General features: G+C 33.2%; 1 protein-coding gene across 1 annotated transcript in view; it reads left to right on the top strand.

Annotated features, from left to right (window-relative positions):
* The first annotated feature begins 3,075 nt into the window (after positions 1–3,075).
* LOC134697461 (uncharacterized) overlaps positions 3,076–16,040 on the top strand; it is a 141,637-nt gene continuing 128,672 nt past the window's right edge. Inside the window, exons 1-5 of the mRNA XM_063559741.1 lie at positions 3,076–3,271; positions 7,164–7,290; positions 7,672–7,776; positions 13,344–13,454; positions 14,453–14,630. Of these exons, the coding sequence (XP_063415811.1) occupies positions 7,219–7,290; positions 7,672–7,776; positions 13,344–13,454; positions 14,453–14,630 (466 nt within the window). The 5' untranslated portion in view covers positions 3,076–3,271; positions 7,164–7,218. The remainder of the gene's footprint in view (positions 3,272–7,163; positions 7,291–7,671; positions 7,777–13,343; positions 13,455–14,452; positions 14,631–16,040) is intronic.

The raw sequence follows: 16,040 nt of genomic DNA, 5'->3' as shown, positions 1-16,040 counted from the left end.
GGTGGTCTTCCTGAAAGCAGTGGGGCCATGAATTAGAGGTGGTCTTCCTGAAAGCAGTGGGGCCATGAATTGGTGGTGGTCTTCCTGAAAGCAGTGGGACCATGAATTAGTTGTGGTCTTCCTGAAAGCAGTGGGGCCATGAATTAGAGGTGGTCTTCCTGAAAGCAGTGGGGCCATTAATTAGTGGTGGTCTACCTGAAAGCAGGGGGCCATGAATTAGAGGTGGTCTTCTGAAAGCAGTGGGGCCATGAATTGGTGGTGGTCTTCCTGAAAGCAGTGGGGCCATGAATTGGTGGTGGTCTTCCTGAAAGCAGTGGGACCATGAATTAGTGGTGGTCTTCCTGAAAGCAGTGGGGCCATGAATTAGAGGTGGTCTTCCTGAAAGCAGTGGGGCCATTAATTAGTGGTGGTCTACCTGAAAGCAGGGGGCCATGAATTAGTGGTGGTCTTCTGAAAGCAGTGGGGCCATGAATTGGTGGTGGTCTTCCTGAAAGCAGTGGGGCCATGAATTAGAGGTGGTCTTCCTGAAAGCAGTGGGGCCATGAATTAGTGGTGGTCTTCCTGAAAGCAGTGGGGCCAGTAATTAGAGGTGGTCTTCCTGAAAGCAGTGGGGCCATGAATTAGTGGTGGTCTTCCTGAAAGCAGCGGGGCCATGAATTAGTGTAGGTCTGTCTGAAAGCAGTGGGGCCATGAATTAGCGGTGGTCTTCCTGAAAGCAGTGGGGCCATGAATTAGTGGTGGTCTTCCTGAAAATTGTGGGGCCATGAATTAGTGGTGGTCTTCCTGAAACAAGTGGGGCCATGAATTAGTGGTGGTCTTCCTGAAAGCAGTGATGCCATGAATTAGTGGTGGTGTTCCTGAAAGCAGTGGGGCCATGAATTAGTGTAGGTCTGTCTGAAAGCAGTTTTTTACGTTAATTAATTCGTATTCAGTAAATAAAAAAGGATTTCCTAAAAATATAATGTCCAATAAACCCCCGAAAGAGTTGAAGGTCAGATTAACCTTGCTAACTCAGGACATGACTGTATACCTATGAGGGCCTAATGGAAATAAAAAAAACAGGCAAACACTCTACCTTCTTTAGTATGACAGTACTTATCAATAATGGTCTTAAAGTATGAACATATAGTCAGATGGTCTTGCCTTTTTTTGATGATTATTTAGAGATCCTACTATCAAGTTCATTAAGGCACTTTTTTTGGCAAATATGCAAAATTACAGTCAAACCACTTTTGGTGTTTAATCCCCGTGACCCGTTTGGGCTTTACGCCTTTTAAGAGAAATATAAGCAGCTGTAACTACATTTGTCTGTCAATTCTAGAGATGATCAGAGATGGGTTATCAAATTGAAGGAATATATGAATACTCTTTCAGTATGGAAAAAGTCAGAAGAAATTATTTCAAATTGTAAATAGTAAAGTAATGGTGTTACCCAATATTTCACTGTCTGTATCTGTTTGATATATATGTAAGACTCAAACCGACGTCCGTCCGGTCTCTAATCGATGTCCATTTCTCAAATCAAACCTGACGTCACAATAGAATATCCTTCCAAATCGACGGCCAATTTTATGCTTATCTAATCGACGTCTATTTTTTTGTCTTCTCTAATCGACGTTCTTTTTTTTTTGCTTCTCTAATGAACGTCCGTTTTGGACACAGAATACGAAATTGACCAGAACTGACAGAAGCTAAAACTTTTAGACCTTTAAACATATCATGTGTGACAAAATTGATCTATAAAAAAAAGTATTTTTAAAAGATTTATAACATACTAGACTAAATATGTTAGTGCTCAGGTTTTGGGCACTTAACCTAGAACAGTTGTGTAATAGCGCCAATAGCACAACATAAACACATAATATCAATTTCTTGCGTATATGTTTCACTCCAGTTGTAAAACTCAGAATTTTGTTGAAAAATTTCTTACAGAGTCCGAATTATAATACTAAAAGATACCAATTGGCTGTACTTCTTTATTGTGTCTATTGTTGAAGATTGAATATTAACGCCCTCTAGATGTCGTTTCACTTTGGGTTTCCTTGTCCTTAGGTTGATTTCTTTCGACATTTATTAACATTAATAGGAATGACACACTTATATGTAGATCTATTCGATAAACTTATTATCAAAATAAACTTTGATATGCATGACGCCTTTTTGAGATTGAAAAAATATATATGGAAAGTATGTATACATTGTATATATTAATGTTTGAACGTGACAAGACATGTACATGTATAAGTGTAAATAATTAATTAAAAAAAAAGGATGTGGTATGATTGCTTGTGAGACAACTCTCCACAAGGTACCAACATGACAGAACTTGATTAAAAACTATATGTCACCCTACGACCACCAACAATGAACAAAGCCCACACACCGAATATATATAGTCAGCTATCAAATTCCCAGAAATGAAAATGTTAAACAATTCAAACGACTAAAAAGGCCTAATTATTTATGTACTTTAATACACCTTATCGCCGTATTTATCCGCCATTGCTGGATTTCACACAGGTTCCCGTAAAATGTTGACGTCATAAAACAAAATATCTGACGCCACAATGGAAAAGTGATTGTTGTTGACGTCAAAAGTTCAAGCGGCAGGGTCAGCCGGGATTAGCGATAAGGTGTATTTATTATTTATTGATGTTGAACAGCAGCAACCATTTGATTTTCGGGGGGGGGGGGGGGGGGGGGGGGGGGGGGGGGGGGGGGGGGGGCTTATGATTTAAAAAAAAAAAAAACTGGAGAAAAAAAAATAATTTGTTTTCTGACCCTTAGAAAAAAAAAATAATTTGAAAAAAAATCCATAGCCCCCCTCCCCCCTCAGAAAATCAAATGGTTGCTGCCTAAGGATTTAATTCACCAGATAAAATCCCATTTAAATTATTTTATATTTTGTTTATCATAACAGAGACAAACAAATACATATACTACAGTATAGTATACATTATTTCCTAATCAATCCGACTATAAATCAAGTTTTATTTGTGTGTAGTCTTATCTTATGTTACTTAATAAATGGTTATTAGATAGAGCCGAACCGGAAGTATAGGTTGTTGCCAAGAAACTTATGCAGCCGACAAGCACCTGCTTTGAATTTATCTTAATTTACAGCAAAAGTTGACATAGTTTACGCAAGACACACACTAATTCTCGGTTATAAGAAAGTTGAAAGTCCTTTGATTTTACGCAACAACCGTACAAGCACTTCTATGTGTAGCATTGACTGATAATTCAAACTGCATGTACATAATTTCTGAAGGTAGTTTTCTTCTATAAATCTTAAATAAGTCCTTACAAGAGGCAGATACCATTTTCCAAATAATTATATCAGTGGATTAAAAAAAGAAACTTTTATGAAGGACAAATTGACAAATACTGAAATTGATGAATTTTGAACTCTTATTCTGTATTCTGTCACACTCTTACATTTCCTATCACTATTCTCAAATCCAGACATCCTGGCATTTACTATTACATTTAATATATGTCATCAATTAAATTCTTCAATAGGGCTCATCACAGTTAGTTTGGGCATATTGGATAGGGGGCAGATTTTCAGGAAAGAGGTGGAAATAGTATGAAAGTATGGGAAATCCTATGCATGTTTCTAAGCAAATTCTGCTCTGTATAAATGATGTTTTCCTGTATTTTCCACACTATTTTTACCTCCATCATGAAAATCTGCCCCTATCCAATATAGCCAAAATAACCGTGGAGTATGGCACGCCGTTTTTATATTTATTCAAATTTGAATATATCTTATTTATTTAACAAGATATCTTATTAAGTATTAAGATATCTTTATTTTTATCTTATATATTTTTATAAAATATCTTATTTAATTTGAAAGTAAATAAGATATCTCTATAAGTTTATAAGATATCTCTATAAATTAATAAGATATCTCTATTAATTAATAAGATATCTTATAAAGTATTCAGTGGTGTAGCCAGGGTTTAAATGATGTGGATGCCTTGACGGAGCGGAGCGAGGCGAAATTTTTTTGGACTATTTTATGCAGAAAATTCTACTTTTTTCAGACATTGATCCTGTAAGCACAGGTATTCCCCTAGAATTTGACACTGGTTAGATTTTTGTTTAATTTCAAATTCCAACCAATTCATATAATTATATTTCAAACAATTTTTTTTGGTGTTCTCTCCAAATTCTTGAAATTGAATGTATTAAATTGATGTAAAAGTTTCCCTCCAATCCAATAGTTGACATTTCATAAACTGTCCCATCACAGCGGCACTTCTGTATTCTGTATAAAGGAAATGAAGTGATCCCCTTCCTAGCCTTTCTTAAAAAAATGGTCCCATCACAGCGGCACTTCAGTATATAGGAACTGAAGTGACCCCATTAACGCGTCGCAGGGGACATCATCGAAATATCTGGTGTCCATTCATCCGGTCTTGTTTGCACTCTCATGTGTACAATTCTTGCCAGATTTTGATATCATCAGCAATGACAATTTCGAAAATAAGTTCTTAGCTTTGACCTTTTGATATATGAATCATAATGGAAATCCCATTGCATTTTCTCTGAAGCTTTTATTTCTCCATTAAAAATAAAAGGAAAAGGAAAACCATTAATTTTTATTAGTTATTGCCCGTGTTACTTGCTTACATAAAAATATGTGCAATGCAGGGGACATAGGAACTTTGTTCTTTTCAAATGATTGAAAATAAAATTATTATGTGGACCTAAATAGAAACTGGAATTTACTGATAAGCCTAGGAATAATCACACTCTATTACAGATTAGGTTTTTTTCACGTCGTCGGAAACGATATCAGGAAATGGTGATTTAGTTGTCAGTTATGTTGTTAGTCAGTTGTAGAAGCCATCACTCTGCTAGGCTCAATTTCAGATGAAACATGTCCGAGGATCTGTGCATCGTCCTCTGCACTTGCCGTAGCCGACGTCATAGTCTTTTTCCGAAAAATAATTGAGAACACTTTTCTGCGATTTATCCATCTTGTTTTATTACATGAACTAAATTATCCTTCATAAAAGACCAAGCATACTTGAAATGATAGGATGTTATACTCATATCCTAACCCTTGTTACATACAGATACCTCCGAGTTTAACTGCTGCTAACATATCTTTATTTATAATTTTTTTTCCTGTCAAAATGATGTGGATGCTTGAGCATCTGAGCATACATGCAAGCTACGCCACTGGTATTTAAGATATCTTACTTCTTTATAAAGATATCTTTTAAATACATACTTTATAAGATATCTTATTAATTAATAGAGATATCTTATAAACTAATAGAGATATCTTATTAACTTATGGAGATATCTTATATATTAAATAAGATATCTTTATAACCAATTAAATAAGATATCTCTATAAGTTAATAAGATATCTCTAAAAGTTTATAAGATATCTCTATTAGTTTATAAGATATCTCTAAAAGTTTATAAGATATCTCTATTAGTTCATAAGATATCTCTATAAGTTTATAAGATATCTCTATAAGTTTACAAGATATCTCTATTAGTTAACAAGATATCTCTATAAGTCAATCAGATATCTCTATTAATTAACAAGATATCTTATTTAATTTGAAAGTAAATAAGATATCTCTATTAGTTTATAAGATATCTCTATTATTAACTATATAAAAGATATCTTATATAGTTAATAAGATATCTTATAAATTAATAGAGATATTTAAAATATCTCTATTAATTTTTATATATTTAATAAGATATCTTTATAAACATTTTAATAAGATATCTTATTTAAAATATAAGATATCTTATTTAATAAATCAAATATCTCAATTAATAGATTTGTTATTAAGATATCTCAATTAGTTTTTAAGATATCTTATTTAACTAAATAAGATATCTTATTTAACTAAATAAGATACCTCGAAATTGAATAAATATAATAACGGCGTGCCATAGTGGAGAGCCCTATTTATATTGATATATGTTTTTACCTCACAGTAAAAGTCATTTGTTGAATGAGGTATTTCATGCCAATTAACATCAGGTCAATCACTGTTTCTCATTCATTAAAAAACCTGAAGATCAGGTGTGAACAACAGTGTAAAAAGGATTAGCATTTTTTAGCCAGTATCTTCCAGAGGCTCAATATGTTTATTGAGTGGATTTGGAATCAAATAAATTCAAAAGTCTAAAATTCAATCTTTGTATGATTTCTTAATACAAGATTTTACTTGAGAAGTTCAAAAAGATTAAAAATTGTATTTATTTGTGATATGATGTCTATTTATAAGAGACTTGGGGATATCAAATAAGGTATGCTTGATGGATATAAAATTTATAGTATTTGGTATTACAAGGATAAATTTTTTACTTCATTATCAGTCAAGGGTCGAACTTAAATAAGTTATCAGAGAAAAATAACATGCATGTTGTTATTACAGACACTTTCAAGAGTTGTCTACCCTTTTTTCCTTAATCTGTAATAACATATGTTTGTTATCAGTTAAATATATCATAATTATTTTATCTTTAATGGGCACTTGGGAATTCTTAAAACTTTGCGCAGTAGTTTAATATATTATCTTCATAACAAATTTTCTAATTCCATTAATACAATTTTGATTAACCATGGTAAATCAATCAGACAAGGCCTTTAAGGGCAAACTAAGCTATAATAACAAGGCTTAGGTTATCACAAGCATGAAACTGGCAATATGAAAGTAAATGAGACACTGGGAATCTTGCGCAGTGCCTCATTACAAGCTCTGATCATCATTTCTTACAATGAATGGAAATAAATCATTATGCAAGTCAGAGCAAAGTCTTTAAAGAGATATAGAGAAGCTGTAATAACACCCTTTAGTTATTGCAGAAATATTTTTTCTGTAATAACATAGGTGTGCTATGCATGATTGGTAAACTATGAGTCGTTATATCTTGGCAAAGATTAGTATACATAAAGAAAATTACATTATCAATAGAAATAGAGAAAAATATAACAAAATAAGGGTTGTATATTTTCCCTTTGAAACATGTAACATACATATGTTATTACAGTTTTTTTATATTTTAGCTCACAATAACAACATGTATGTTATTTTTCTCTAATAACTTATTTAAGTTGGACCCTTGACTGATTATCCATAATGATTTTTTTATAAGTCTTTTGGTTTTTTTTGCAGAAAACTTTTTTAAGAGGATGAAGTGGTACCACACTTGATTAGCGATAAAGTTAAAATGGATGAAACTTTATCATATGACCAAGAAGATGCTCTAGTTAGAGGACATATTCCATTATATGAGTTTAAAGTACGCATTTTGATCATTGTTTTTATAATCAGAATTCACATGTCAGTTATTTTATACATGTAAAAAGAACCTGATTTTTTGTTGTTGCAGTCAATCTTTAGGTTGTTACACTCTTTAAAATTTTATACCCTTGGTACCATAAATGTTTTAATAGAACTTTCCTTAATTGATTATGATAATGTTAGCAGTGAAAAGATTTTTATACATGTTTAAAAAATGGTAACCCAACAATTTTGCTCTCTTTCCTATACAGTTTAGAGGAATTAGCACAATTTCATAAACTTGTATTGTAGATAACTATATTTCTTCATACATTTATTGTGGAAATAATGAACATTAAGGACATTTTATACATGAGTTATATTTTGATATTTTTGACAGGAAGTGTTAAAGGCTCAAGATGAAAGTAAAATAACGACTATAGACTTCTCAAGGAATGGCTATTGTAATGATGCTGTACTCAAACTCATTGCAACAGAAAAAAAGGTAAAATAACAACTATAGACTTCACAAGGAATGGTTATTGTGATGATGCTGTACTCAAACTCATTGCAACAGAGAAAAATGTAAAATAACGACTATAGACTTCTTAAGGAATGGCTTTTGTAATGATGCTGTTCTCAAACTCATTGCAACAGAAAAAAATGTAAAATAACGACTATAGACTCCTCAAGGAATGGCTATTGTAATGATGCTGTACTCAAACTCATTGCAACAGAGAAAAATGTAAAATAATGACTGTAGACTTCTCAAGGAATGGCTTTTGTAATGATGATGTACTCAAACTCATTGCAACAGAAAAAAAGGTAAAACAACCACTATAGACTTCTCAAGGAATAGCTATTGTAATGATGCTGTACTCAAACTCATTGCAACAGAAAAAAAGGTAAAACAACCACTATAGACTTCTCAAGGAATGGCTATTGTAATGATGCTGTACTCAAACTCATTGCAACAGAAAAAAAAGGTAAAACAACCACTATAGACTTCTCAAGGAATAGCTATTGTAATGATGCTGTACTCAAACTCATTGCAACAGAAAAAAAGGTAAAACAACCACTATAGACTTCTCAAGGAATGGCTATTGTAATGATGCTGTACTCAAACTCATTGCAACAGAAAAAAAGGTAAAACAACCACTATAGACTTCTCAAGGAATAGCTATTGTAATGATGCTGTACTCAAACTCATTGCAACAGAAAAAAAGGTAAAACAACCACTATAGACTTCTCAAGGAATAGCTATTGTAATGATGCTGTACTCAAACTCATTGCAACAGAAAAAAAGGTAAAACAACCACTATAGACTTCTCAAGGAATGGCTGTTGTAATGATGCTGTACTCAAACTCATTGCAACAGAAAAAAAGGTAAAACAACCACTATAGACTTCTCAAGGAATGTCTGTTGTAATGATGCTGTACTCAAACTCATTGCAACAGAAAAAAAGGTAAAACAACCACTATAGACTTCTCAAGGAATGGCTGTTGTAATGATGCTGTACTCAAACTCATTGCAACAGAAAAAAATGTAAAACAACCACTATAGACTTCTTAAGGAATGGCTATTGTAATGATGCTGTACTCAAACTCATTGCAACAGAAAAAAAGGTAAAACAACCACTATAGACTTCTCAAGGAATAGCTATTGTAATGATGCTGTACTCAAACTCATTGCAACAGAAAAAAGGTAAAACAACCACTATAGACTTCTCAAGGAATGGCTGTTGTAATGATGCTGTACTCAAACTCATTGCAACAGAAAAAAAGGTAAAACAACCACTATAGACTTCTCAAGGAATAGCTATTGTAATGATGCTGTACTCAAACTCATTACAACAGAGAAAAAGGTAAAACAACCACTATAGACTTCTCAAGGAATGGCTGTTGTAATGATGCTGTACTCAAACTCATTGCAACAGAAAAAAAGGTAAAACAACCACTATAGACTTCTCAAGGAATGGCTGTTGTAATGATGGTGTACTCAAACTCATTGCAACAGAAAAAAATGTAAAACAACCACTATAGACTTCTCAAGGAATGGCTGTTGTAATGATGCTGTACTCAAACTCATTGCCACAGAGAAAAAGGTAAAACAACCACTATAGACTTCTCAAGGAAAAGCTATTGTAATGATGCTGTACTCAAACTCATTGCAACAGAGAAAAAGGTAAAACAACCACTATAGACTTCTCAAGGAATGGCTGTTGTAATGATGCTGTACTCAAACTCATTGCCTCAGAGAAAAAGGTAAAACAACCACTATAGACTTCTCAAGGAATAGCTATTGTAATGATGCTGTACTCAAACTCATTGCAACAGAGAAAAAGGTAAAACAACCACTATAGACTTCTCAAGGAATGGCTGTTCTAATGATGCTGTACTCAAACTCATTGCCACAGAGAAAAAGGTAAAACAACCACTATAGACTTCTCAAGGAATAGCTATTGTAATGATGCTGTACTCAAACTCATTGCAACAGAGAAAAAAGGTAAAACAACCACTATAGACTTCTCAAGGAATGGCTGTTGTAATGATGCTGTACTCAAACTCATTGCAACAGAGAAAAAGGTAAAACAACCACTATAGACTTCTCAAGGAATGGCTGTTGTAATGATGCTGTACTCAAACTCATTGTAACAGAGAAAAAGGTAAAACAACCACTATAGACTTCTCAAGGAATGGCTGTTGTAATGATGCTGTACTCAAACTCATTGCAACAGAAAAAAAGGTAAAACAACCACTATAGACTTCTCAAGGAATAGCTATTGTAATGATGCTGTACTCAAACTCATTGCAACAGAAAAAAAGGTAAAACAACCACTATAGACTTCTTAAGGAATGGCTATTGTAATGATGCTGTACTCAAACTCATTGCAACAGAAAAAAAGGTAAAACAACCACTATAGACTTCTTAAGGAATGGCTATTGTAATGATGCTGTACTCAAACTCATTGCAACAGAAAAAAAGGTAAAACAACCACTATAGACTTCTTAAGGAATGGCTATTGTAATGATGCTGTACTCAAACTCATTGCAACAGAAAAAAAGGTAAAACAACCACTATAGACTTCTTAAGGAATGGCTATTGTAATGATGCTGTACTCAAACTCATTGCAACAGAAAAAAAGGTAAAACAACCACTATAGACTTCTCAAGGAATACTACAACATTTACTACAACATTGATGTCATACATCCACACATCCATACTAGTGTTTACAGCTGTTATCAGCTATCAAGGTAACACTAGGTTGGCTTGCTTTGTTTGTATTTCTATTTCTCCAGCATTATTGTTGAGATTGACATCTGAAAACAATAAACAAAGGCACAGTTACACTTGCACACATTATACTTAAATTTGATTGGACACTATCAAATAATCAAATTTGTGTGTAGTGGTGCATTATGAGCTGTTCAGGATACAATGTAACTTCCTGTAATGTTTAAATGCTAGGAAGTTTACACTTTTCTGGCTGTTTGTGCATTTATTGAAGGTGTGTATGTTGTCAGGGTTTGGATTTTATGATTATTTGCTCTTCAGTGAACCATAAGCCTATTTGCTCCCATGCTCAAATTTGTGTATCTTAGAATAGCATTTTGCATCTGTGGGGGCATCAATTCAATTATGTCTCCCAGACGCACACAAATCTTAGAGGAAGTCCTATATTGACTTTGTTATACTACAGTTCCTTCAGAGTGGAGTGAAGGGGCATCACTTTGTCTATTTTTAGTTCACCTGGCCCGAAGCTTTTCCCATCACTTTGCGTCTGTCGTCGTCGGTCGTCGTCGTCCGTCGTCGTCCGTCGTTGTCCGTCGTCTTTAACTTTTACAAAAATCTTATCCTCTGAAACTACTGGGCCAAATTAAAACAATCTTGTCCACAACTATCAATGGGGGTATATAGTTTAAAAAATGTGTGGCATGACCTGGCCAACCAACCAAGATGGCCGCCACAGCTAAAAATAGAACATAGGGGTAAAATGCAGTTTTTGGCTTATAGCTCAAAAACCAAAGCATTTAGATCAAATCTGACATGTGGTAAAATCTATCTGCCCTGAAATTTTTAGATGAATCTGACAACCTGTAGTTGGGTTGCTCCCCCTGAATTGGTAATTTTAAGGAAATTTTGCTGTTTTTGGTTATTATCTTGAATATTATTATACATAGAGATAAACTGTAAACAGCAATAATGTTCAGCAAAGTAAAATTTACAAATAAGTCAACATGACCGAAATGGTCAGTTGACCCCTTTAGGAGTTATTGCCCTATATAGTCAAGTTTTAACCATTTTTTTCGTAAATCTTAGTAATTTTTTAGAAAAATCTTCTCTTCTTAAACTACTGGGCCAAGTTAATTATAGATAGAGATAATGGTAAGCAGCTAAAAATGTGTCCCTTGATCCGACCATCCAACCAAGATGGCCACCATGTCTAAAAATAGAACATAGGGGTAAAATGCAGTTTTTGGCTTATAACTCAAAAACCAAAGCATTTAAAGCAAATCTGACAAGGGATAAATTTGGTTATCAGGTCAAGATCTATCTGCCCTGAAATTTTCAGATGAATAGGACAATCTGTTGTTGGGTTGCTGCCCCTAAATTGGTAATTTTAAGAAATTTTTCAATGTCTTTGGTTATTTTTTTGAATATTATTATCAATAAAGATAAACTGTAAACAGAAATAATGTACAGCAAAGTAAGATTTAAAATAAGTCAACCTGACCGAAATGGTCAATTGACCCCCTAAGGAGTTATTGCCCCTTATAGTCAATTTTTAACAATTTTCATAAAATTTGTATATTTTTACTAACATTTTCCACTGAAACTACTGGGCCAAGATAGAGATAATTGTAAGCAGCAAGAATGTTCAGTAAAGTAAGATGTACAAACGCATCACCATCACCAAAACACAATTTTGCCATGAATCCATCTGCTTCCTCTGTTTAAGATTCACATAGACCAAGGTGAGCGACACGGGCTCTTTAGAGCCTTTAGTTTTATTTACAAGACGTCTGCAGTGATTTTCTTGGTGTTTCTGTGTGAAAATAAACGGAATTTTTTTATTGCCTTTATTATTAATTTAAAATTTAGATTTAAAGTAATTTTATTTGTTCGTGTTGATAGAACATAATAACATTATAACCTTAGAAGTACCACTTTTTAGCTCACCTGGCCTAAAAGGCCATGTGAACTTTTCTCATCACTTGGCGTCCGTCGTCGTCGTCGTCTGTCGTCGTCGTCGTCTGTCGTCGTTAACAATTTTTCAAACATCTTCTCCTCTGAAACTACTGAATGGATTTGGATGAAACTTAGCATGATTGTTCCTAAGATTATCCTGCACAAAGTGTGTGCTTTGATTTTTGATCCGTCAAAAAACATGGCCGCCGTTACTTAAAATAGAACATAGGGGTCAAATGCAGTTTTTGGCTTATATCTCAAAAACCAAAGCTTTTAGAGCAAATCTGACAGGGGTAAAAATGTTCATTAGGTCAAGATCTATAAGCCCTGAAATTTTCAGATGAATCAAACAAACCATTTTTGGGTTGCTGCCACTTAATTGGTAATTTTAAGGAAATTTGGCAGTTTTTGGTCATTATCTTGAATATTATTATAGATACAGATAAACTGTTAAAAGCAAAAATGTTAAGCAAAGTAAGATCTACAAATAAGTCAAGTGACCAAAATTGTCAATTGACCTCTTAAGGAGTTATTGCCCTTTAAAGACTTTTTTTCACAATTTGTTCATCATGTTGACTTACTTTAAAAAATCTTCTCCTTTGAAACTGCTGTATCAATTTCAGCCAAACTTAGGCTAAATGAGTTTCAGAGTATCTAGTATAAATTTTTTATTTCATTTCCTTGTATGTCAAAAAACATAGCTCCTATGGCTAAAATAGAACATAGGAGAAAATGATTTTTTTTGCTTTGGAAGAAAACAGGACGATTCAAAGAACATTTAAATAAATTGAAAAGCCAAAATAATCATTGATGAGAGATTAAACCAAAAAAATTCAGGTGAGCGATTCAGGCTCTTGAGAGCCTCTTGTTGTTTTGTAGAAAGCATATGTGAATTTGAAGACAGTGAATTTAGTGGGTTGTATCCTTGTGACAAATGCTGGCATCAAATGGCTAACGGATATAGTCGCTGGAGTAACAACTTTGACAGAGGTAATCATAACTAACATTTATAGTAGGATACAGTTATTTTAATGTTCTGTTTGTTGTGTATTTTATAAATATTCTATAAATAAATTTGTTTTCCTTGACCAGTATGAATAACTAATATCAAATGTTTAATCTTCTATAATCTCCAACCATAAAGTTGTAATTTGTATGCATTGAACAAAAAGGCAACATGGCAGGCGATGTAAATAAAAAGACCATATGACAGGCTATGCAAATAAAAAGACAACATGGCAGGCTGTGCAAATAAAAGGCCATATGACAGGCTATGCAAATAAAAAGACAACATGGCAGGCTATGCAAATAAAAAGACCACATGACAGGCTATGCAAATAAAAAGACCACATGGCAGGCTATGCAAATAAAAAGACCACATGGCAGGCTATGCAAATAAAAAGACTACATGACAGGCTATGCAAATAAAAAGACCACAAGATAGGCTATGCAAATAAAAGACCATGTTATAGGCTATGCAAATAAAAAGACCATGTGATAGGAAATGCAAAAAAAAAACAGACGACAGGCTATGCAAATAAAAAGACCACATGGAAGGCTATGCAAATAAAGCCCACATGATAGGCTATGCAAACAAAAAGACCACAAGATAGGCTATGCAACTAAAAAGACCATGTGATAGGCTATGCAAATAAAAATGACCATGTGACAGGCTATGCAAATAAATAAAATAACTTGACAGGTTATGCAAATACATGTGTAGTTGAATATAACATTCAAATAGATAATAGTTTTGTGCCGGAGAAAATCATGCAATTAATGTAATGCTGTCTTTATTGAACTATAGGAGTTTGTTATTTGCTGTAAAATTCTTGAAATAGATTTTGTCTAAGTGCAGTTTAAATGAAGAATATGTCATTCACATGTGTTTGATTTCAATAGTCAGGGTTGTCAGTGCACACTTACAGAATAAAAAAAAAGGAAACTTTTTCAATTTTTAGTGTTTATGTTTATAAATTGTGTTACAGATAAGGTTGGACGGATGTACCAACTTGTCAGATGATGAGCTATCATTGCTGTTGAAGAACATAGGAGCGGAATGTGAAGTTTATATGAGGGGAACTTCTGTCACTTATGTGTCTACACCAGAGGGCAGGAGAGTTACTGTTACAGGCTGTCCTATACTCAGTGGAGTAAAAAAAACAGGTATGAAAATAAAAACAAAATAAATTATTTCAACATTTTGAATGTCCATGGGGGTTTTATGCACAAGATTGCTGTCATACTCCTACAAAACCTTTAAATGGGCCTTCAAATTTATGTAAATATTGTTTGTTTGCATCTTCATACGCTTACAAATTATACCCATGGTAAAATTGATTGTTTTGATTTAAATTGTAGACCAAATTACTATTTAGGAGCCTCCATTGGGAAAATCCTCTGCAAATAGTGACAGTTGAAATTTATGAAGAAATTGTGTTCTAAATTAATAGGTTTTCAAAATCCGTTTTATCAGAAGATGCATAAACTTTGAATATTAACTACATTATTTTTTTCTGATGAATCTAGCAACCCATTGATAGGTTGCTGCCTTTCAATTGGTAATTTTAAGGAAATTTTGCAGATTTTGGGTAAACAACAATCATACAAGGTTGGCAAAAAAGCGGTCAATACTAGTATTGACCATGCCAGTGGTAAATACCGGTATTTACCGGGAAATACTGGCAATTACTGGGAAATACCGGCAAATACTGGTCGATTGAAATTTTAAGTGGTCATTACTATAAAAACCTCTATCTACTTGGTAAATTATAATTACAATTAATAATTAATTTATATAGAAAGTGTTCAAATTATTTTTAATGCTTTCATTTCTAATTCTATTGTAACTTCAAACAGGAATCTATATTGAATTGTGATTAATGTGAACATAATATTATAGTTAAAGGATAAAAACTTTTTGTTCCTACTTCAAATTTTCATTTCCAGCATGAAGAAGGTTTTTATCTCACAGTTAAATAGCTATAGACAGGAAATAATTTATTGTTTAGGGGAGTCTTCAAATATCAATTTTATTACTTTCAACCCATGTACTGCCAACTTTTATTGGAGGCTGTTGTTTTAGTAATTAAATTTTCACACCTAGCAATGCCAGGTGATAGGTAAAAAGACCCATGTAACTTCATTTACCTGTAGTTTTATTTACCTTTAGTTTAATTACCTGTAAAATCATACATTTTGAATAAAAATTCATTTATTTAAACATGTTTAAATAAAATATAAATTTGTATTATATATATATATCTTAAGTATGTTATATTATAATTCATAAAAACTAAATTTAAATCAGTGACAGTAAGATTTTTGAATAAGTGTTATAGATGTATAAAACATATCAAATTCGTTAATTTTATAAGCTGACACATTATATTTGACTTTTTATCGAGATTTTACTTCAATTATTAGTAGAAACAACCATGAAAATTTCAATTGACCAGTATTTGCCAATATTGACCACTTGGGGAGTATTGTCCGGGGCGGTAAATACCACTGGTAAATACCGGGGGTGGTATTTACCGCCCAACCTTGACAACAATACATTCAGCAAAGTAAGAT

This window comes from Mytilus trossulus, chromosome 14, assembly GCF_036588685.1.
Source record: "Mytilus trossulus isolate FHL-02 chromosome 14, PNRI_Mtr1.1.1.hap1, whole genome shotgun sequence".
NCBI classification, from domain to species: Eukaryota; Metazoa; Mollusca; class Bivalvia; order Mytilida; family Mytilidae; genus Mytilus; species Mytilus trossulus.
The sequence above is the reverse complement of the archived record's forward strand: the minus strand, read 5'-3'. Positions and strand labels throughout refer to the sequence as shown.